General features: G+C 40.2%; 1 protein-coding gene across 6 annotated transcripts in view; it reads left to right on the top strand.

Annotated features, from left to right (window-relative positions):
• The window catches only part of RNF121 (ring finger protein 121), a 72,565-nt gene that overhangs the window by 12,906 nt on the left and 37,574 nt on the right, over positions 1 to 22,085 (top strand). For 5 of the 6 annotated variants that reach the window (XM_045555569.1, XM_045555568.1, XM_045555571.1 and 2 more), the window contains 2 exons: positions 13,108 to 13,145; positions 16,755 to 16,896. In XM_045555569.1, coding sequence (XP_045411525.1) covers positions 13,108 to 13,145; positions 16,755 to 16,896 — 180 coding nt within the window. Of the gene's footprint in view, positions 1 to 4,552; positions 4,572 to 13,107; positions 13,146 to 16,754; positions 16,897 to 22,085 lie in introns of those variants that run through there. The other variant, XM_045555573.1, reaches the window with a different exon arrangement.

Here is a 22,085-nt window from a genome sequence, read left to right as displayed (position 1 = left end):
AGATTAAAGAGGCAGAGAAAATTTGCCTTAATCCGGGCAAGTAGGGCTTCCTGATTTATCAAATTATAAAGTGCACATAATTTCTGGGGTATTATATATGCTGCAGGGGAGCATATGTTAAGCACCAAAGGAGTGGGGAGCAAAGGAAGGTAAAACTGGAAAGGCAGACTGGGGTCAGATCATGACCTATTGTGGTCCCAAGAGCTCACTCTCAGAGCATTCATGGAGGGCATTGTGTAGCTTACTAAGGAGTTCTTACTTTCTCTTATAGGCAGCATTCGGTCACCAGAAGATTTTGAACTTGGGTGACACAGTGACTTGAGAATGGCTTGAAGTTCAAGGGCCTGGATTAAGTTTGTAGCTTGAGTCATTAGAAAAGAAGGAAGGGATGGTAGAGATATTTTCTGTCCCACTGACCTAGGCCTTCTGGTACCACCAGCCATGAACTTCAGTTTTTCCTTCTCCCCAGAGCTTCCTTCATGGCTAGCTGTGTGCTGTGTTAAATTTGGAAAGTATTTCCTGTTGGCTATTAATGATCAAGTAGGGCTTCATGTTAGTATTTATCTTACAAGGAAGAGTCACTTTTAACTTAGCAGCCACTAGGATGGAGCATCTTTGTTAGCTCCACATCTCTGATGTGGTCCAGATGCTAACCTATCTCCTCTCTTCTGGATCAAGTTCTGAGCTCCTTAAGGAGTAGAAAGGACACTTCCAGCAAAACCAAAGTATTATTCACTGCTGTGGATGAATGAACATAGCTTGTGACTCTGCCATGTTTTTGATATCTTCCACTGGCAAAAGGAATGGAGAGAGGGGGCCAGTTTTCCTTATTTATTTTTATTGACACAATTATGGGGCATTTTGATAGCTACTCATGGTGTAGGCCACTGCAGGGATGGTTTATACAGAAGTTCCTTCTTCCCCATAGAGAGCAGCAGCTGTTTCAGAGGTGAATGGTGGTAGCAATGTATAAACAGGTAAGTTCTATTGGTTTCAGATGGCTTTCCTAGTTCCTCTGAGTTCTTCTGCAGCATCATCCCCACTGTGCAAGAGAGAATTACTCAGTGTCTGAGTGTTTCTCAAGCATTTGCTTCATTTCTAGTACTAGGTATGAAGTGTGAGGTGGATGCAGAATAAGCAATTATCCTTGTCTTCAAAGCAGTTAATATTATCTAACATCCATCTAACATTTATTGAACATATACAATGTGTTGGATTATGTACTAGTTCTCTGAAATACAAAGACAAATAAGATTCAAATGATCCTTGGACCATTTCCCACTCACTAGGATGGCTAAATGGGAGAAAATATTTGAGATTCATATATTAATAAAGGATTTGTTTATGGAATATATAAAGAACTCTTATATAACTCTTATAACTGTCAACAATATAAAGACAAATAACCCAATAAAAAGTGGGCAAAAGATCTGAATAGACTTTTCTCCAAAGAAAACATAGACAATAAGCATGTGAAAAGATGTTCAACATCACTAGCCATCAAAGAAATGCAAGTCAAAACCACAATAATCACCTCACACCCACTACCATGCTGTACAGAAAAGACAGAATAACAAGTGTTGACAAACGTATAGAAATTGGAACTCTCATACACCCGCTGATGGGACTGCTGTGGAAATAGTCTGGCAGTTTCTCAAAAGGTTAAGCATAGAGTTATCATATGACTGAGCAGTTCTACCCTTAGGTGTATAAGAGAAATAAAAAATGTTCACAAAAAAATTTATACACAAGTGTTCATAGCAACCTTATTTATAATAGCCCAAAAGTGGAAATGTGTATATCCATACAATGGAATATTATTTAGTAAGAAAAGGAGTGAACTACTGATACATGCTATAACATGCGTGATCCTTGAAAACATTATGCTAAGGGAAAGAAGACAGTCACAGAAGATGACATATTGAATGAGTTCATTTTTATGAAAGGTCCAGAAAAGGCAAATCTGTGAAAATGTAAAGTAGATTAGTGGTTGCCAGTGTCTGAGGATGGGAATAAGGAGTCAGCAAATGAGCATGAGGGGTTTTTTTAGAGTGATGAAAATTATTTAAAATAAGGTGGTTGCATTTTATTTTAAATATACTAACAATTGACCCAGACAGTGAAGGTGAGGAAAGAATTCTAGGGAGAGAAGACAGCAGCAGCCAGAGCACTGAGGGATGAAAGAAAAGGGCATGTTAGTTTACAATGGTAAGTAGTTCAGTGTGGCTATAGTATAAGCCATTTGGTAAGGAGTGGCAAGATAAAGGAGTTGGCTGGGCCAGATTATGAAGTCCCTTGTGTGTCCTGCTAAGGAGTTTGAACTTTAACCCAAAGGCAATAGAAAGTCATGAAAGTTTATCAAAGTAGGAGGATGATGTGGTCAGCTATGTGTCTGCTAAAGATCATTTTGGCTGCTCATATGTTAATGAATATCTGCTGACAAGGTTAGAGTTAGGGATATCACTTTGGAGGCCAATATGATTGTTCAAGAAAGAGCAAGGGATAAAGTCTGAACTATGGCAATGAAAAATTCAAGGGAGATGTCATACATGGGTAGATATGATCAGCACATGAACAGTCCAGGCTGTAAAGGCCTTAGGAGTTCATAGAGGATAGTTCTGTTCTGGAATAGATGGCATCTGGATTGAGTCTTTAAGGATGGATAGGAAAGTTTAGAGTGTATGGGAAGCTGGTGTGTATATAGGAAAGAGTGAGAGAGGAGGGCCAGGTGGGGAGAAAGGCAGACTGAGAAATATTAATTTGGTGGGATAGGAATTGAAGAACCAAAGAAACAAATTTTAGCTGCCTCCAAATTTGAAAAATTTAATTAAAAAAGTTTCTCAACTCGACTGGCCTGGAGGATATGCTTTCTGCTGATGGTAGGAGGGGTAAGGTCATGAAGGGCAGGCAGCCTCTGTAGCAGTTGTTACAGCCAGCATCTACTTTCACTTCACTGCCCAGTGTGCTGCTCATGTCAGGCCTTAAAATTTGGCTAAGCATATCCAATGTCTGTGTGATCCCCAGATGATTTATAACCTTGAAGGTCTGAAAGGTGAGGTGTTTCCACTTTGATTTATTAGCTTTGAATTCTTGGCAAAGCTAAGGAGTTGGGGAAGTATGTGAATGAGAGGAGAATGGGGAGCTACGAATGTGGGTAGCCTATGAACCTTTGGGCTTCACTTGTTATCCTAATTACCCGGATAGAGGCAGCCAGCCTGGTTGTTGTGCTGTGTTCCTGCCAGGTTTGTGAGCTAATCTTTCCTGTCTGTGAGGCTTACACAGCATTTTTTACAATGTGTCAGTGGTTATGCTTATCATATTATGTTTAATAGCATGTCTCCCCCCACTCCCTGGACTATGAATACATTGGGCTTATTCATCTCTAATGTTTTGTGAAAGAATGACGTTTCTAGCCACATGGTTGATCAGTCTTTAATGTGGAAGGATCAACTTAGATGTCTGAAAAGCTGGATTGCTTAGCCAAAGAGGTAGTGGATAAAGTTTTAGAGTTTAGAGTCCTTTTTAGTTAGCAGGTACTTGAAGCCAGGGTGGGAGGCCATCCTCTGAGTGATGGATATTCCTGGTGTATGCATATAGTAGTCACTTGATTTATTGATTTAATTTGGTAGCATCCAGTTATATCATACTTTACTATATTAAAGGCATTTTGCTTTTACTTCTATGGTAACTAAGGACACTATGGCAATTTTGAAGGCCAAAATATTATAGCCTACTCCAAAGTTTTAGAGTTAGACAGATTTGGTGTGATTTTAGCTTAAGGGACCTTGAAAGTCAGTCATCTAAGCCAACCCTCTCATTTTATAGATGTGGAAACTGAGGGATAGAGAAAAGTGCTCTATTTGTTGGCATATAGCAAGTAAAGAGCTGTGCCAGTTTAGGACCTACAATTATTTTTCTCTTTACTGAGAAGGGGGTAGTTCTTGCCCTGAAGTCATTTCTTGGGGTGAAAACTGGGAGTGAGATAAAACCCAAGGAAATAAGACATACCACATGGACTAAGTATCACTGTCCATTGTAGCATGTCCTCCTGGTGCTGGAAACTTTTTGGGGAAACCAGAGTGTATGTAGCAACAGTATAGCCCCCCTTTTCAGTCTTTTTTTCCTTATTCTGCTTTATTTTTTATAGCACTGCTACAAGAAATTGTTTCATATATGTATGTATTTACATATTTGTTATCTGTCTTCTGCATTAGAAGGTAAATTTTTTTTTTTTTTTTTTTTTGAGACAGTCTCGCTGTGTTGCCCGGACTAGAGTGAGTGCCGTGGCGTCAGCCTAGCTCACAGCAACCTCAAACTCCTGGGCTTAAGCGATCGTACTGCCTCAGCCTCTCGAGTAGCTGGGACTACAGGCATGCGCCACCATGCCTGGCTAATTTTTTCTATATATATTTTTTAGTGGGCCAGATAATTTCTTTCTATTTTTTTTAGTAGAGACGGGGTCTCACTCTTGCTCAGGCTGATCTTGAACTCCTGACCTCGAGCAATCCACCCGCCTCGGCCTCCCAGAGTGCTAGGATTACAGGCCTGAGCCACCACGCCTGGCCTAGAAGGTAAATTTTATAAGGAGAGAGACTGTTTTATGCCGGTCTTGTGATTGAATGAATGAATGAACGAATGAACAAATGTTTATTGGCTACCTTTAAGATGCCAGGCACATGCTTTCTATGACTTTGACATCTGTAGGTCAGTGACATGTCTATTTTTTTGGTTGGGTTTGGTCATTTATGAATGCATCTAAACCCTTAAACACAGAATACATGCTATTGTCAAAGCGCTGTATAGTGCTTATATTAATATGGTTGAGGTTACTTTTTTTATGGATTTAGGCAATATGAGATTTAGTGTGCATCTAAGCCTCATTCTGCTTGCTCAGATAGACCCAGTAGAGAAGAGAGTCTCAGAAGCAGCAATGTGACTTGGCAGCTGAGGAAAGAACACTTAATCTGTAGCTGTGAGGAGATAGCATGGCCTGGGGCTGACTTATCCATTAGTTTCAGTAGACACAGTGCCCAGGGGCTCACAAAAATGTTTTAATTTCTTTTAAAATCAGAAGAAAAAGGTGGATATAATCCAATTTGGATTATACATCTTTATGCCAATGCAGTAGTAAAATATATTTTTTATATATATACATACATACACACATACATATGTGTGTGTGTATATATATACATACACACATACATATATGTGTGTGTGTGTGTGTGTGTGTGTGTATATATATTATTATTTTTTTTTAATAGAAGGGATTCACAAAGGCAAAAATGTCTAGGATCCATGAAAATCGTAATGTGGCCCTGGCAGGACCTTCTGACAACTAGTCATTGGCTTGGCTGCTTGAAGCCTTAAGCCCTGATGCCGGTTTCTCTCTGAAGTTCTGTGGCCCTCTCCCCAGCATTCCTCCAGCCCCCAATCACCATGATTTTTGATGAGTCATTTCTCTGCTTTATATCTCATCTGTGCCTTCTGTAAAATGGAAATGATTGTGCTTCCTGGGCTGAGTAAATTCCTGCTTTTAAAAGAGCTTAATTATTTTCTGTCTGTCTTCTCAAGGGCAAGAGGAAAGTTTGGTTCACCTCTATATCTCCATGCTCAATCCAGGATGTGCATGTTTAGAGTAGGAGTACCTAAAATTGGAATTGAGTAAATGAATAAATGTATCAAACCTACAGATAGCTTCAAAGGTACTTGTGTTTGTGTGTGTGTGTGTGTGTGTGTGTGTGTGTGTGTGTATGTGTTAGAGACAGTTTTCTAGGTATCTTTTAGTCTTTTCTGAGAGTCTGTCAGCAGAATTTATAGAGCTGTGGGGACACTCAAGAAGATATGGAAAACGAGGGTGATGTACCATGTTGGAGGGTAAAGTGCCAATGTGAAGAATCAGATCAGATGAGTAAAGAGTAGTGTTAACAAATGATGCTGAGACAACTGGATAGCCACATGCAAAAGAATGAAGTTGGATCTCTGCCTCACACTGTGTAAAAAAATTAACTCAAAATGGGCCAAAGACCTTAAAAAAAACTATAAAACTCTTTGAAGAAAACATAGGCATAAATCTTCATGGCCGGATTAGGCAATGATTTCTTAGATATGACACCCAAAGCACAAGCAACAAAAAAAAATATATAAATTGAACTTCATCACAATTAAAAACTTCTGTGCAGCAAAAGACACCATCAAGAAAGTGAAAAGATAGCCCACAGAATGGGAGAAAATATTTGCAAGTCATATATTGGATAAGGAACTTTGTATCTAGAATATATAAAGAACTTTTACAATTCAACAATAAAAAGATAAATAACAATAAAGCTAGGCATGGTGGTGTGCACCTGTAGTCCCTGCTTCTTGGGAGGCTGAGGCAGAGGGATTGTTGAGCACAGGAGTTCGAGGCTGTAGTGTGCAATGATTGTGCCTGGTAATTGCCACTGCACTCCAGCTAGGCAACACAGTGAGACCCTGTCTTTAAAAAAAAAATGGACAAAGGCTATGAATAGACTTTTTTCCGAAGAAGATATGCAAATGGCCAAAGAACACGTAAAAAGGTGCTCAACATCATTAGCCATCAGGGAAATGGAAACTTGAAACCACATTGATATACCATTTCATATCCACTGGGACACTTTAATCAAAAAGTCAGAAATTACAAGTCTTGTCAAGGATGTGGAGAAATTAGAACCCTCACATGCTGTTGGTGGGACTATAAAATGGTGCAGCTGCTATGGAAAACAGTTGGGCAGTTTCTCAAAAGGTTAAGCATAGAGTTACCATATGACCCAGCAATTCTGCTCCTAAGTATATACTCAAGAGAAATGAAAACATGTAAAATTTATAGACGGGTTTTCATAGCATTATCTGTGACAGCCAAAAAGTAGAAACAATTCCAGTATCCATCAAATGTTGAATGGTTAAATAAAATGTTACATATTCATACAATGCAAATTGTTTGGCAATAAAAAGAAATGAACTACAATACATGGTACAAAATGGATGAACCTTGAAAAAATTAGACCAAGTTTAAGAAGCCAGCCACATATTGTATGATCCCATTTATATGAACTACCCAGAATAGGCAAATCTATAGAGACAGAAAGTAAATTAGTGGTTGCCTTGGGCTAGGGGGAGAATGAGGAGTGACTGCTGATTGGCATGTGGTTTCTTTTTGGGGTGATGAAAATGTTCTAAACTTAGTAGTGATGGTGGCACAATTCTGTAAGTATTAATGTACTAAAAGACCACGGAATAGTACACTTTATTTTTTTAATTGTGAATTGACTGCTTATAATTATATAAATTTATAGGGTACAAAGTGATAATATGACTTATGAATAATTAAATCAACCTAGTAACATAACCATCACCTCAAATACTTAACATTTTTTTGTGGTGAGAACATTTGAAATTTACTCATAGCAATTTTGAAATGTACAATACTCTGGTGTTCACTGTATTCACCTTACTGTACAATAAAATTCAAAAGAAAAAAACAGGCCAGGTGTGGTGGCTCACATCTGTAATACCAGCACTTTGGGAGGTTGAGGTGGGAGGATCACTTGAGGCCAGGTGTTTGAGACTAGCCTGGGCAACATAGTGAGACCCCTTCTCTACAAAAATATTTTAAAAATTAGCAAGATATGGTGGCATGTGCCTGTAGTCCTAGCTACTCAGGAGGCTGAGCCAGGAGGATCATTTGAGCCTGGGAGTTGGAAGTTAGAGTAAGCTGTGATCACGCCACTGTACTCCAGCCTAGGTAACAGAGCAAGACCCTGTCTCAAAAAAAGAAAAAGGAAAGAATAAACAAATTCTTCCTGTTTAACTGAAATTTTGTACAGAGTAGTATGCAGTAAATGGGTGAATTTTATGGTTTGTGAGTTAGATCTCAGTAAAGTTGTTATTTAAAAAAAGAATCAAGAATCAGATGTACAGATGCATTTGGCTGTGTATGTAATTTGTGAGTGTGAATGCTTGGGATATAGTAGCAATGCTTCTCAGACTTTACATATGAATTACTTCAGTAATTCAGTAATTACTTCAGTATCCTATTAAAATGCAGATTCTGATTCAAGAGGTCTGAGATGGAGTCTGAGATTCTCTATTTCTTAAGGAAGCTCTCGGGGTACTATTGTTGTTGGGCTATTGACAGCACTTAGCAAAGCAGTAGAGGGTGTTTGTGTGTTCAGTGAATGGGATTTCTCTAAAGAGCCTTCCAGAAACCCGGAGGATTTGGCCAGAGTTTTGCAGGAAGGCAGAATGTGATTTGGTGGAAGAGCGGGGCTTAAGGGACAAAATAACCACCCTGTGTAAAGATGCAGAGATCACAGAGTATATGTTATTTGTGAGGGACAGGAGGCCTGTTTGTGAGAATACAGTAGTGGGTCCCTGAGTTTTTTTTGTACCTGAAAAAATACAGCAGCCAACTTCTGATTATTTTCCATCTTTGCTAAAATTTTCTCTTGCCTTCTGCCTGGCATTTTTGGTTTAACTTCTTTCAAATCTGGGCTTATGTAGATTGGCATGACTAAGGGGCTTTGAGATCCTAGGAGGGGAGTGATTGGCTAGCATTAAAACATTCTGTGTGTTGGTCTTAGGAGTTGGATATGGGCCCATCAATCAGTACCCTTACCCTGAGAGCCTACGTAATTAGCTACCTAAGGTTTGGACAAGGTGCCTTCAGACTGGGTTAGTGCTTAGTCCCGAATGAATACACTCCTTAATGAGGGAGCAAATAAAGATGTCTTTCCAGATGGTACAGGTTAATTATAGCCATAATTTACAACTTTCATTGTTTTTCCACTTGAGCCAGAAGATTGGTTTGGATGTAATTTAGATAACCTTTTTGTTCAGGAGGCAAAATATTAAAGCCAGATCATGTCTTACTCTTTTTTTTTTTTTTTTTTTTGAGACAGAGTCTTGCTCTGTTGCCCAAGCTAGAGTGAGTGCCGTGGTGTCAGCCTAGCTCACAGCAACCTCAAACTCCTGGGCTTAAGAGATCCTACTGCCTCAGCCTCCCGAGTAGCTGGGACTACAGGCATGTGCCACCATGCCTAGCTAATTTTTTCTATATATATTTTTAGTTGGCCAGATAATTTCTTTCTATTTTTAGTAGAGACGGGGGTCTCACTCTTGCTGAGGCTGATCTCGAACTCCTGACCTCGAGCGATCCACCCGCCTCAGCCTCCTGGAGTGCTAGGATTACAAGGCGTGAGCCACCGCGCCCAGCCCATGTCTTACTCTTAACATTTGTACTACTCCATAAAGTGCTAATGATCTCCAAAGCCCCAAGTCTAGTGTCAGCCTTAGTGCTTGTCCTTCTAAGCTGCTTTCTCTGAGGCTCTGAAAGCATTACTGTCCTGAGCTTCACTGACATTTAGTTCCCCAACCTCTTCTAGTAGTTTATAAAGTATGTCCACTCTCCCAGGAGGAAAGGCAGTGAAATCACTTGGTCACCTTGAATGGCCTTTTTTCACAGCACTGTGATGAAATCAGAAGTCTTATTCCTCTGTTTTCCAGATCGAGAAACTAAGGCATAAACAGTGGCGTGCTTGGTCCACTATCTCAAAGAGAGGTACTTCATGCCTGGCTCAGTTCTCTAGATTTTCCTAATTTTCCCTTCAATGGACTTGTCTTGCTTCTGAAGGAGCTCAGAAAATTTCAACCCAAAATATGACTCCTTGGTATAAAGAATATTTTGAATTAAAAGTCATTCAAGATCAAAAAGCATTGGAGGGGGCTTTCCCTCCATCTGCATAAACTGAACTGACAGATCAAAAGATCAAAGAGGCAATTGTCTTCCCTTCCTCTCCCTATTATCTCAATATATTTCAGGAAAGAGGATCAAGAATGCAACCAGACCTGGCCCAAATCATTTAAATATACCTGTCTCTCAGGTTAATTTAATTTGCTCAGGTTAATTTAATTTTCAAAGAGAATTATTTACAAGTCAATCTGTTTCCCCCATCCATTTATCCTCCCTAGCATCTTTGTTCCCCCTAAACAGAATTACCTGTACTCTTCTTGCCCTCCCCTCCAAAAGGACAGGTATAAAAATACCTGAACTTACTTGAGAATTTGAGTAATCACTATGTGATGCTCCCCACGTGCATGGTAAATAAACCTTTCTCTTATTAATCTGCCTTAATTGTGAGTTGATCTTTCAGCAAACTTTCAGGGGAAAGGGGAGGTTTCCCCTCACCCCTGCACTTCCTTGAACATGTAGTTGTTTTGTTTTGTTATGTACTTTTTAACTTGATTTCCCAGGTGTCAAATGAATATTCCTTTCCCAGATGCTTATTAGTTTTTTCAAGTGTTTGTTTACTCTCCAATTTAAGCATCTCCAGGTGAGGTGCTGGTTTGTCAGCATACTTGCTTACTGTATTGGACAGAATGCTCTTTAATTCCACAAGTACTCATTGAGTGCTTAATATACACTCAGCACTGTTGCTATTCTCCTTGGAAGACACAAAAGCAATGTAAAGTGTGTCTTGGCTCTGAGGGGGCTTCCGGTTTTATGGGATGGGGGCAAGATATTCATAAGCAGGGCCAGGACTAGGGTGAGGCAAACAAGGCAGTAAGGTGCAAGCAAACTTTAAAGAGGCACTCACTCCCACAGTCATGCAGGTGCAGGGTAGGTGCCTGAGCGTGAGTGCCTCCTCAAATTTTGAGCCCCAGGTCCCTGGTTTGCCCTACCCTGGTGCTGGTTCTATACTTAAGAAGCCGTTAGATCACTTGGAAAGCATGTCTAAGATAACATAAGACTACGAATGTGTGGTATGGAACAGTGCTTCTAAAATTTAATGTACATACCAATCACTGGGAGATCTTATTAAAAAGCAGATTCTGATTCAGTAGGTCTGGAGTGGTGCCTGAGATTCTGCATTTTTATCAAGCACCCAGATGATGCACGTACTGCTAGTCCTTTACACTTTGAGTAAAAAGGAGAAAAATTCATGCTAGAGGAAAGCAGACAGCCAAATTCACTAGGCTAGGGGATCAAGGAAGGCTTCTCCGGGAAGGTGAAATTGGAGCTGAGTTCTCAAAGAATGACTTGGATTTGTATAGGAAAAAAAAAAAAAGTGGGGAAGGGCTTCTGCAAACAGAAAGAAGAGTATGCAAAGGAATGAGCCCCATGTGTTTTGGGACAGTGAATAAATGGGCTTGGCAAGATGCAGGTTCAAATTGGAAAGGAAGAAGAAAAGAGTTTTGATACATAGCATGAAACCTGTGCATTGATTGTTCCTTTAGAAATGTGATCCTTAATTGTCTGCTCAGGTACCTTGCAGCTGGGCCTTTCCATTTTTTTCCATCCTCTGAGAGTATCTGACCGCTGTCCTTCTGGGGAGATGAAGGCCCGAGTTAGGGCTCCGGAATAAATTCTGTAAGGCAACGTGTGGAGTAGGAAAAGGAAGGAAGGTGGTGACTTTATTACCCAGATTGGTTGGGCAAAGCCTTGGGAAAATTTTTTTTTAAGTTAGCTGGGAGATGTAGAAGCCAGAAAGCCTTCCTTATGATGGGCATTTCCAGTACACATTCATAAAGGATGCCTGGTAAATACATGCCAGTTTGACTCAATAGAAGAATGGAGTTCTGCCTGTTTCATTTCAAATGTGCTACTTACAGTACTTCTCTGAAGTTATTAGAACAGTGGGAAACTGGGCCTTGAACATCTTAAGTACTAAAGAAGTATTTTTTAATTGATTCATTTGAGTGTTTCTAAGGCCTTGTCTCTCTTTTCCAGATCAAACAACATTTTCAGCTCAATTTAGTAAAAGAATGCATTGAGTGACTTGTGTACTGAGACTTGGGTATGCTTCTGTATACCTACAAGGAAGTAGAAGACTGGAACCCTGAATTCAAAGACTTTTGTATTATTCTAGAGCAGTGGTTTTTAACTGGGGGCAATTTATGTCTCCAAGGGGACAGTTGACGATGTCTATAGACATTCTTGGTTATTGTATCTGGGGGTATGCTACTGGCAATGTATAGGACATCTCCCCTCAATAAAGCATTAACTTCCTCAAAATATAAGTAGGGCGAAGGTTGAGAAACCCTGCTCTAAAAAGGCAAAACTACCAAACAGAGGTCAGGCATGGTGGCTCTCACCTGTAATCCCAGCACTTTGGGAGGCCAAGGCAGGAGGATCGCTTGAGGCCAGGAGTTTTGAGACCAGCATGGGCAACACAACAAGACCGTATCTCTATAAAAAAAAATAAAAATTAGCCAACCATGGTGGCATGCGCCTATAGTCCTAGCTATTTGGGAGGCTGAAGTGGGAGGATCCCTTGAGCCCAGCAGTTCAAGGTTACAATGAGCTGTGATCATGTCACTGCACTCCAGCTTGGATGACAAAGCAAGATCCTGTCTCAAAAACAAACAAAACTGCCAAATATAACTAGAACTTTGATGTTGGAGGACCTTACCACTAATTAATAGCAGGGCAAGAACTAAAGCTCAGTTTGCCCATGTCCAGTGTTCTGCCTGCTACTATAGGGCCATTTAGAGTCACATGGCATTATATAACTATTTTATCTAACTTCATCTTCTGCTAATCCTAATTCATAGGTTTTACTCTAGGCATAATCAATTGTTTGTGTACTATGCAAATTTATTCCTTCCTGTGCATGTTAGTCCCTTTGTCTAGAACATATTTCTCTCATTTTTTTCATCTGGATAATATTTCACATCTCCTCCAGGAAGCCTTCTCTCATCTTTAACACCTCAGATTGGGTTAAAATCTACTTCTTTATTCTTCTGTAGCTAGTCTTTATCACATAAAGAAAAGAAATTTCCTGTTTATATGTCCATCTTCCTCACTAGGCTTTGGGAGTCTTGGAAGTTAGGACACTTTCACTCTTCTGTCCTCATTGCTTAGCACAGGCATGCAACACACATTCAGTCATAGACACAAGGCAAACTAAGTGGATAGAGGAGAGAGACATCTGTGTGAAATAGAGTATTGTGGAAGGCTTCATTGAGTTTGTAAGACTTGAAGCTTCCCTAATTCCTTGAAGATGTTGATGAATTCATGAACACTTTATACTGGGCAGGGAAAGTTCTAAGACAGTAACGGATTTTTTTGGTGGTATCTTTCTACAGGTTGATATGTCAGACCTCTCCCCAGAGGAGCAATGGAGGTAAGTATGGCAGTGCGGGCCCCACAAGCTGGGAACTGCAGGTTGACCTGGCTAATAGAGTTGTATATATGCCCTTTTTGCTTCTCTGTCTGTGGGAGGCAGTGGCTCATGACGGGCAGGACCAGTCTGTTGGGATCTTTCCAAGTACTTGGGTCACTCCTGGGCTGCTCTCTCAGTCCTGGGGAGTAAGTAGGTAATCACATCAAACCATCCATCTGGGTTTGAATACCAGTTCTGCCATTTACTAGCTATGTGATCTTGGGCAAGTTATTTAACTTTGCACTACCTGAGTCTGCCCCATATGAGGATCCTAACAGTACTTATACAGAGTTGTGAGGATTAATATATGTGCAGTTTTAGAACAGCGCCTGGCATGTTATAAGCTTCCAGTAAGTGTTACCTGTTTTGAAGATAACTATCATTATTAACATCATCATTGTTATCCATGATACAGGATGGAGAGCTCTGGTTGAGAAAATGGGAGATGCATCTTTTGATCTCAACTCTGCTACTAACTTGCTTTGTAACCAGAATAAGTCAACAAATATCTTATTGTTAATGATTTCTAATCATTAAAGGGGTTTCAGAATGCCTGCTCCACGAACTTCGCAAGGTAGTTGACCAATGAGCTGATGTCAACCAAGGAGAATTTAATAGTGAGAAAAACCTCCTTCATTTAGATTAAAAATATTGATTGTAAAAACAGAATGGCAAAGATACCAATTCATATGACAAACACAGCGTGACCTTAGGTGACTTAAACTCAATAGGCACCAATTGTGTACTTCAGATACCAAAATATTCTGAGTAATTTAGACGATGTTCATAGAAATATGCTATCTACCATAGGGGGGTAACAGTGCCACCCTGCTCTGCTTTGCTGAGGTTACAGATATTGTGTTCTAAGCACTGCATATGAAGAGGATCTTTAACTGGATCGTGTCTAGAAGAAGGGAACCAGAATTAATAGTCTTCCCATCATATTGTATGAACAGTGGTAAAAAGATCGAGAACTGTTAGCCTAAAAGGGCACAGGAAAATAGTGGTAGGAACAGGATAGTTTTGTTTTGTTTTATCTTTTTTTTTTTTTTTTTTTTTTTTTTGAGACAGAGTGTCACTTTGTTGCCCGGGCTAGTGTGAGTGCCGTGGCGTCAGCCTCGCTCACAGCAACCTCAGACTCCCGGGCTCAAGTGATCCTCCTGCCTCAGCCTCCCGAGTAGCTGGGACTACAGGCATGCGCCACCATGCCCAGCTAATTTTTATGTATATATATTTTTAGTTGGCCAGATTATTTCTATTTTTAGTAGAGACCGGGTCTCGCTCTTGCTCAGGCTGGTCTCAAACTCCTGAGCCCAAACGATCCGCCGGCCTCGGCCTCCCAGAGTGCTAGGATTACAGGCGTGAGCCACCAAGCCCGGCCTGTTTTGTTTTAATAAGATCATAATAAATCTTTGAAGGAATGATATTGGGAAAGAGGAGTGGATATATCCTTTGCTGTTCCAGAGTGTAGGATTAAGTCTGATGGATTAAAGCTATGGGAAAGTGGATTTTTATCTCATTGTCAGAAATATATTTAATAGTCAAGATATTTTGAGAAGTAGTGAGTGTTCTGTCTATAAAGCATTGGGATTTTATTTATAAGCAAATATGAGTACCTGCAATGTGCTAGACACTGCTGATTCTAGAATAGATTACCTTAGGAGGCATGTGTTATTTTATATTGGGTGGGAACGTGAACTGGATGAATTCTCTGATCTCTTCTAGATCTTTTCTTTCTTTCTTTGTTGGAGACAGAGTCTTGCTCTGTCACCCTGGGTAAAGTGTGGTGGCATCCTTGTAGCTCACAGGAACCTCAAACTCCTGGGCTCCAGCGATCTTCCTGCCTCAGCCTCCTGAGTAGCTGGGACTACATGTGCATGCCACGATGCCCAGCTAATTTTTCTATTTTTTGTAGACATGTGGTTTTGCACTTGCTCAGGGTGGTCTTGAACTCCTGAGCTCAAGCAATCCTCCCACCTCAGCCTCCCAGAATGCTAGGATTACAGGCATGAGCCACCGCGCCTGACACGTTCCTTTTTTTTTTTAAATGCTCCAAACTGCCTCAGAATAGATTCTTTCTTTGATTTCATGTTGTGCACATCCATTCAGTTATATATTGTCTGAGAACAAGAAACTTATCTCTTGCTATCTTTTTAACTCTCCATAGCCCTTAGGTGTTTTTAAGTGTTCTCTACCGTCTTAGCTTAGCCTATCCATACAGCAACCCTATGAGCTAGGCAGAAAAGATACAGACTCATTTTGACAGATGAAGAAATTGTGATGTAAAGATGTGAGGTTTCTTGGCCAACGCCATATAGGTAGAGCTAAACCTAAGTTTTTGACTCTCAATACTATCCTCTTTCTGTCAGATTCTTCCAGCTAGGGTACAGTTTTATGCAAGATGAACCCTTAGGTGCTAAGGCTGGCTGACTGGCATTTGGCTTCCCGCTCAGCCCACCAAGTTTCTGCCCTTATATTTTATTATGAAAAACTTTAAACATATAGAAAAGCTGAAAGAATTGTACAGCGATGAACACTCTTATACCCACCACCTAGATTCTACAACTAAATTTTTGCTACATTTGCTTTATCTTTTATCCATAACTCATCCCACTGGGTTCTTTTTAATTTTAGTCTTTCATTGCCCTTGGGAATTCCATGAAGACACCATTTATGTTGTCCTTTTCCTCCCACCCGAATACACTGGCATAATGGGAATTTGTATAAAAGCTTGTGACTGCAAACTACATTGGTATTCCGTTTTGTCTCTACTTCTTCCCCATTTCTCTCCGTTGGCTGACTCTGATCCAGAGTGGTAGGAGTGAATGTTCTTAGAGCAAGCTTTTTGATGGTAGTGGCCAAGGGAATCACTCACTGCCAATCTTCAAGACCAGAGAATGCCAGCCTTAGAGTAATAATAAGTTTCCAGCTGTACTCTCTAATTACTGCACTTCCTTGAGCCTTTGAGGAGGCTATATCCCTGTGGATACTGATGGTGAAGTCACTTTTGGAGTCATACAAAGTTGAAGCAGTCCAGATTTTTCAGGCTATCTCTGGCTCTGGCAGAGAGGGTAGGATGGTGAAAGCAATACTTTAACCCTGGAAACCACACACATTTGCAATGTTACACCTTTATTGGTGTCATAAATATCATTGACTACAAGTATGAGACTTTATGGCCATAACCTCTTTGGGATTTCTTTCTCCTTAGTGTCAGGTTGAAATCAGCCTGAAATGGGCAGTGATACAAGCTGCTTCTCCTGGAACTTCCTTCCTGCTACTGGAAAGGTGTCAGCTGTTTTTTGCCATGGGAGGCAGGCAGCAGACCACCTGCCTCTAATCCTGATACCTGACCTTGGTTACTGGGATCCGTAGAGCTTCTATTCTAACCCTAAATGGCCTGTCCTCTAGAGTGTGTTCTTCTAGCCCCTAAATTTGCATGGTACCCTGAAGCTGCAAAGCACAGAAGTGTGTTCTGAGCTATGGACTGGTGGGATGTCCCTGAAAAGCACTGCTCCTTTATCACCACACCATCCCTGACTTGGCTCACCCCATGTGTTTGGCTTTCAGGGTCGAGCACGCACGCATGCATGCCAAGCACCGCGGCCATGAAGCCATGCACGCTGAAATGGTCCTCATCCTCATCGCTACTTTGGTGGTGGCCCAGTTGCTCCTGGTGCAGTGGAAGCAGAGGCATCCCCGCTCCTACAATGTAAGCCACTTTGCCTCTCACGTCTTTGTCTGTCAATCATCAAGAGACTTCCTAAGTATTCCATGGTATAGCCTAACCCAGGCCACATGTAGACCCAGGAAGACAATGCAATAAACTTTATGCATGAATCGTTAATAGTGTATACAGGGGTGTATGTGTCTCTAAGGGGCAAGTGATTCAGAGGGTAAAAACAAGGATAGAACATGAGACTACTTTCATGGCCAGAAAGGTAGGTCTTTTATTTCTTTTTTAAAATGTTAAGTAGAAAGGTCATTTGGGCCAAGTTTAAGGACTGACACGTGGGAGCACAGATTCAAGTTGCCCTGAATATACACTCTAGGTCCATTCTTTTAAACATTCTGGGACAGATTCATGAAGGAGATATTCATCAAGAACTGTTCATTTGGAGGGAGAGAAGATCACTTGGAAAACCAAGCCTCTAACAACTCTTACAGGTAGGATTTAGATTCCACTAATCTAAATATTTAAAGAAAAAGCAGTAATGGAGGAAATGAGGGGGAAAATGTATAAGACATACAGAAAACAACTCTGGGAGGCCGAGGCGGGAGGATCACTCAAGGTTAGGAGTTCGAGACCAGCCTGACCAAGAGCAAGACCCCGTATCTACTAAAAATAGAAAGAAATGATCTGGACAGCTAAAAATATATATAGAAAAAAAATTAGCCGGGCATGGTGGCACATGCCTGTAGTCCCAGCTACTCAGGAGGCTGAGACAGAAGGATTGCTTGAACCCAGGAGTTTGAGGTTGCTGTGAGCTAGGGTAACACCACGGCACTCTAGCCTGGGCAACAGAGCGAGACTCTCTCTCAAAAAAAAAAAAAAAGGCATACAGAAAACAAATAGTTAAATGGCAGAAGTAAATTCTTCCTTATCAGTAGTTACTTTATATAAATGCATTAAGTTTTCCTGTTAAAAGGCAGAGATTAGCAGATTGGATTTAAAAAAATGTATGATCCGTCGATACGCTGTTTATAGGAAACTCACATTAGATATAAAGACACAAAGAAATTGAAAGTAAAAAAGATGGAAAAAGATATTCCATGCTAATGTAACCAAAAGAGAGGTGGAGTGGCTATACTAATTAGACAACGTAGACTTAAAAAAGCTTACAAGAGTCAAAGGACATTAGATATTGATAAAAATTCAATACTGCAGAAGATACAACAATTATAAACATATGTGCACCTAACAAAGGAGTCCCAAAATATGTGAAGCAAAAATTGACAGAATTGAAGGGAGAAATAGACAGTTTTACAATCATGAGTAGAGACTTCAATACCATACTTTCAAAAATGCAGATCGCTAAAGTAGTAGAGGACTCGAATAACACTATAAACCAACTAGACTTAACAAACATACATAGAACACTCCATCCTACAATAGCAAAATGCATGTTCTTCTTATGTGCATGTGGGACATTTTCTAGGATAGACCATATGTTATGGCCTCAATAAATTTAAAAAGATTTAAACTGTAGATTCAACTACTCTGGATTAGGACATGATGGGCAGTGTACTGGATTCTTTTACAACTATTATGTTAGAAGATTCAAGTGTAATAATACTGTTTTTTGTTTTTTTTTGAGACAGAGTCTTGCTCTGTCACCCGGGCTAGAGTGCCATGGTGTCAGCCTAGCTCACAGCAACCTCAAACTCCTGGGCTCAAATGATCTTCCTGCCTCAGCCTCCTGAGTAGCTGGGACTACAGGAACACACCACCATGCCTGCTAATTTTTTCGATTTTTAGTAGAGACGGGGTCTCATGCTGAGGCTGGTCTCGAACTCCTGAGCTCAAGCAATCTTCCCGCCTTGGCCTTCCAGAGTTTTAGGATTACAGGTATGGGCCACTTCACCTGGCCAACAGCACTTTTTTTAATCATAAAAAACATAGTAGTTGTACTTTGAAAGAATACACAAGCACATATAATAGTAACAATAGCTAACATTTGTTGAATTCTTACCATTCTAAGCACTTGCATGTATAGACTCAACAAAACCTCACTACAACCCAATAAAGTAGGTATTGTTTTCTCCAATTACAGATGAGGAACTGAGAAATAGAAAGGATAAGTAATTTGCTTAAGTGATAAAACCATTGTTTGAACCCAGATGATTTTACTCCAGGGTTTTCAGTCTTAATTTCTAAATCATTATTTTTCTCTAGTATATCCTTTTTCAGACCTCTTATAATATGGCCCAAGATGCCTAGGGGTCTGTATCCCACAAGATGGGAACTGCCACATATAATCCATTTCATAGCTCATGAGGTAAGTGTGATGTTAAATGGAGAAGCAGAGGCCCAGAGAATTGAGATATGATGGGGATACTAATCAGCAGAGCTAGGATTTGAATCTAGGTCTTCTGTTTCATATTTCAGATTTTCAGCTGTGTCATATGTTCCTCTGGAGATGGTTTTCCATCAAGGGAACCAACAGATAATCTGAAGCATAGAAGGAGGAGAGGCTAATTTTTTCCCTTGAGCTGGCACAAGTTCCAAATAGTACTGGCCTGTAGCTAGATCAAGAGCTGGCATGTGCCACCAGTAAGAACATCTTGTATCTTCAGGTCATGGTATATGGAATGCCCACATGGTACCGAGGCTTTTTGAAGTAGGTACCAAGTAGACTGAGCTTCCCGGGTTGGGGCTTCATGTCTGGACCTGTTCGTGCTTGACGCTGTCATCTGAGAAGAGCCACTTGCTTCTCAGTGTATGGTTTTATGCCTACTTTATAAAAGGGGGATTACTAAGACAGTTTAATTGAACCTAGAAAAATAAGAAAACTCATAATCAAGTGTAGAGTGAGAGCCTATGTGTAGAAATATATATACATATATATTTTGAGATAGGGTCTCACTCTGTTTTCCAGGCTGGAGTGCAGTGGCACGATCACAGCGCACTGCAACCTTGAACTAGGTTTAAGTGATCCTCCTGCCTCAGACTCCCAAGTAGCTAGGACTACAAGCCGACACCACTACGCCCAGCTACTATTTGTAGTTTTTGTAAAAGACAGGATCTCACTATGTTGCCCAGGCTGGTCTGGAATTCCTGGTCTCAAGTGATCCTCCGATCTCGGCCTCCCTAAGTGTTGGGATTACAGGCGTCAGCCACTGTGCCCAGCCTATAGTTGTGATTTGTATTTCCTTAATGACTAATGATGTTGAACAGCTTTTCATGTGCTTATTGGTCATTTGTATATTTTCCTTAGAGAAATGTCTATTTAAGTCCTTTGTGCATTTTTTGTTTTGAAACAGGGTCTTACTCTGTCACCTTGGCTAGAGTGCAGTGGCGTCATCGTAGCTCACTGCAACCTTAAACTCCTGGGCTCAAGTGATCCTCCTGCCTCAGCTTCCTGAGTAGCTGGGACTACAAGCATTTGCCACCACTCCTAGCTAATTTTTTCTAGTTTTTGTAGAGATGGAGTCTTGCTCTTAACGTAGGCTAGTCTCAAACTCCTGACCTCAAGCGAGCCTCCCCCCTCAGCCTCCCGAAGTGCTAGGATTATAGGGCATGAGCTGCTGTGCTCTGTCTGCCCATTTTTTAAATTGAATTTTTTTGTGTTTTTGTTGTTGAGTTGTGAGATAACTCACAACTGTTTTTGTGTTTTTGTTGTTGAATTGTGTTAATATAATCTGGATACTAGACCATTATCCAGTATATAAATCGCAAATATATCTTCCATTTTGTGGGTTGTCTTTATTTTCTTGATAGTGTCCTTTGATGCATAAACATAATTTTGATAAAGTCCAAAATATGTATTTTTTCTTTTATCGCTTATGCTTTTAGTGTCATATCTAAGAATCCATTGCCAAATCCAAAGGTCAAGATTTACCCCTATATTTTCTTTGAAGAGTTTTATAGTTTTAGCTTTTACACTTAGGTCTTTGATCCATTTTGAGTTTTTTGTAAATGATATGAGGTAAGGGTTGATTCTGAGCACTTGCATGTATAGACCATGCATTATTCTTTTGCACATGGATAGCCACTTGGCCCGGCATCATTTGTTGAAGTAACTTCTTTCTCCATTGAGTGGTTTTGGCACTTTTGTCAACAGTCAATTGACCAAAGATGTATAGATTTATTTTTATATTCTCAATTCTATTCCATTGATCTGTATGTCTGTTCTTATGCAAATAATACATTGTTATGATTACTGTAGCATTTTAGTAAGTTCTGAAATTTAGAAGTATGTTCTTCGTTTTTCTTTTTCAAGACTGTTTTGGCTAGTCTGGGTCCTTTGCAATTTCTTGTTAATTTTAAGATCAGCATTTCCATTTTTGCAAAAGCAGTTGGGATTTTAATAAAGATGGCATTGATTCTGTAGATTGCTTTAGAGAAGTGTTTCCATCTTAACAATATTAATCTTCCAATTCATGGACACAGAATGTCTATTTATCTATTTTTTTTTTTTTTGAAAAAGAGTCTTGCTGTGTTGCCCAGTCTGGAGTGCAGTGGTGCAGTCATAACTTAGTATAACATCAAACTCCTGGGCTCAAATGATCCTCCTACCTCAGTCTCCTGAGTCCCTAGGAGTACAGGCTCACTCCACCACACCTGGTTAATTTTTTTTTTTTTTTTTTTTAGTAGAGACAGGGTTTTGCTATTTTGCCCAGGCTGGTCTCCAACCCCTGGCCTCAAGCGATCCTCACACCTTGGTCTCCCCAAGTGCTAGGACTATAGGCATGAGCCACCATGCCTGGCCCTTTTCATTTATTCAAAATTTTAATCTTTTTCATTAATATTTGTAGCTTTCAGTGTATAAGTCTTGTACTTCCTTTGTTAAATTTATACGTAAGTATTTTATTCCTTTTGATGCTATTGTGAATGGTATTGTTTTCTTAATTTCCTTTTTTAATTATTCATTGGTAATATCTAGAACTACAACTGATTGTTTTGTGTTGATTTTATCTTACAACTTTGCCAAATTTACTAACAATAACAGTTTTTCGTGGATTCTTTAGGATATTCTATATATAAGATAATGTCAGGCTGGGCTCATTGGCTCATGCCTGAAATCCTAGCGCTCTGGGAGGCCAAGACAGGAGGATTGCTTGAGCTCAGGAGTTTGACACCAATCTGAGCAAGAGCAAGACCCCGTGTCTACAAAAAAGAGAAAAAATTAGCTGGGTGCACCTGTAGTCCCAGCTAATTGGGAGGCTGAGGCAGGAGGA

This window comes from Lemur catta, chromosome 7 (genome assembly GCF_020740605.2).
Source record: "Lemur catta isolate mLemCat1 chromosome 7, mLemCat1.pri, whole genome shotgun sequence".
In the NCBI taxonomy this organism is placed as follows: Eukaryota; Metazoa; Chordata; class Mammalia; order Primates; family Lemuridae; genus Lemur; species Lemur catta.
The sequence above is the reverse complement of the archived record's forward strand: the minus strand, read 5'-3'. Positions and strand labels throughout refer to the sequence as shown.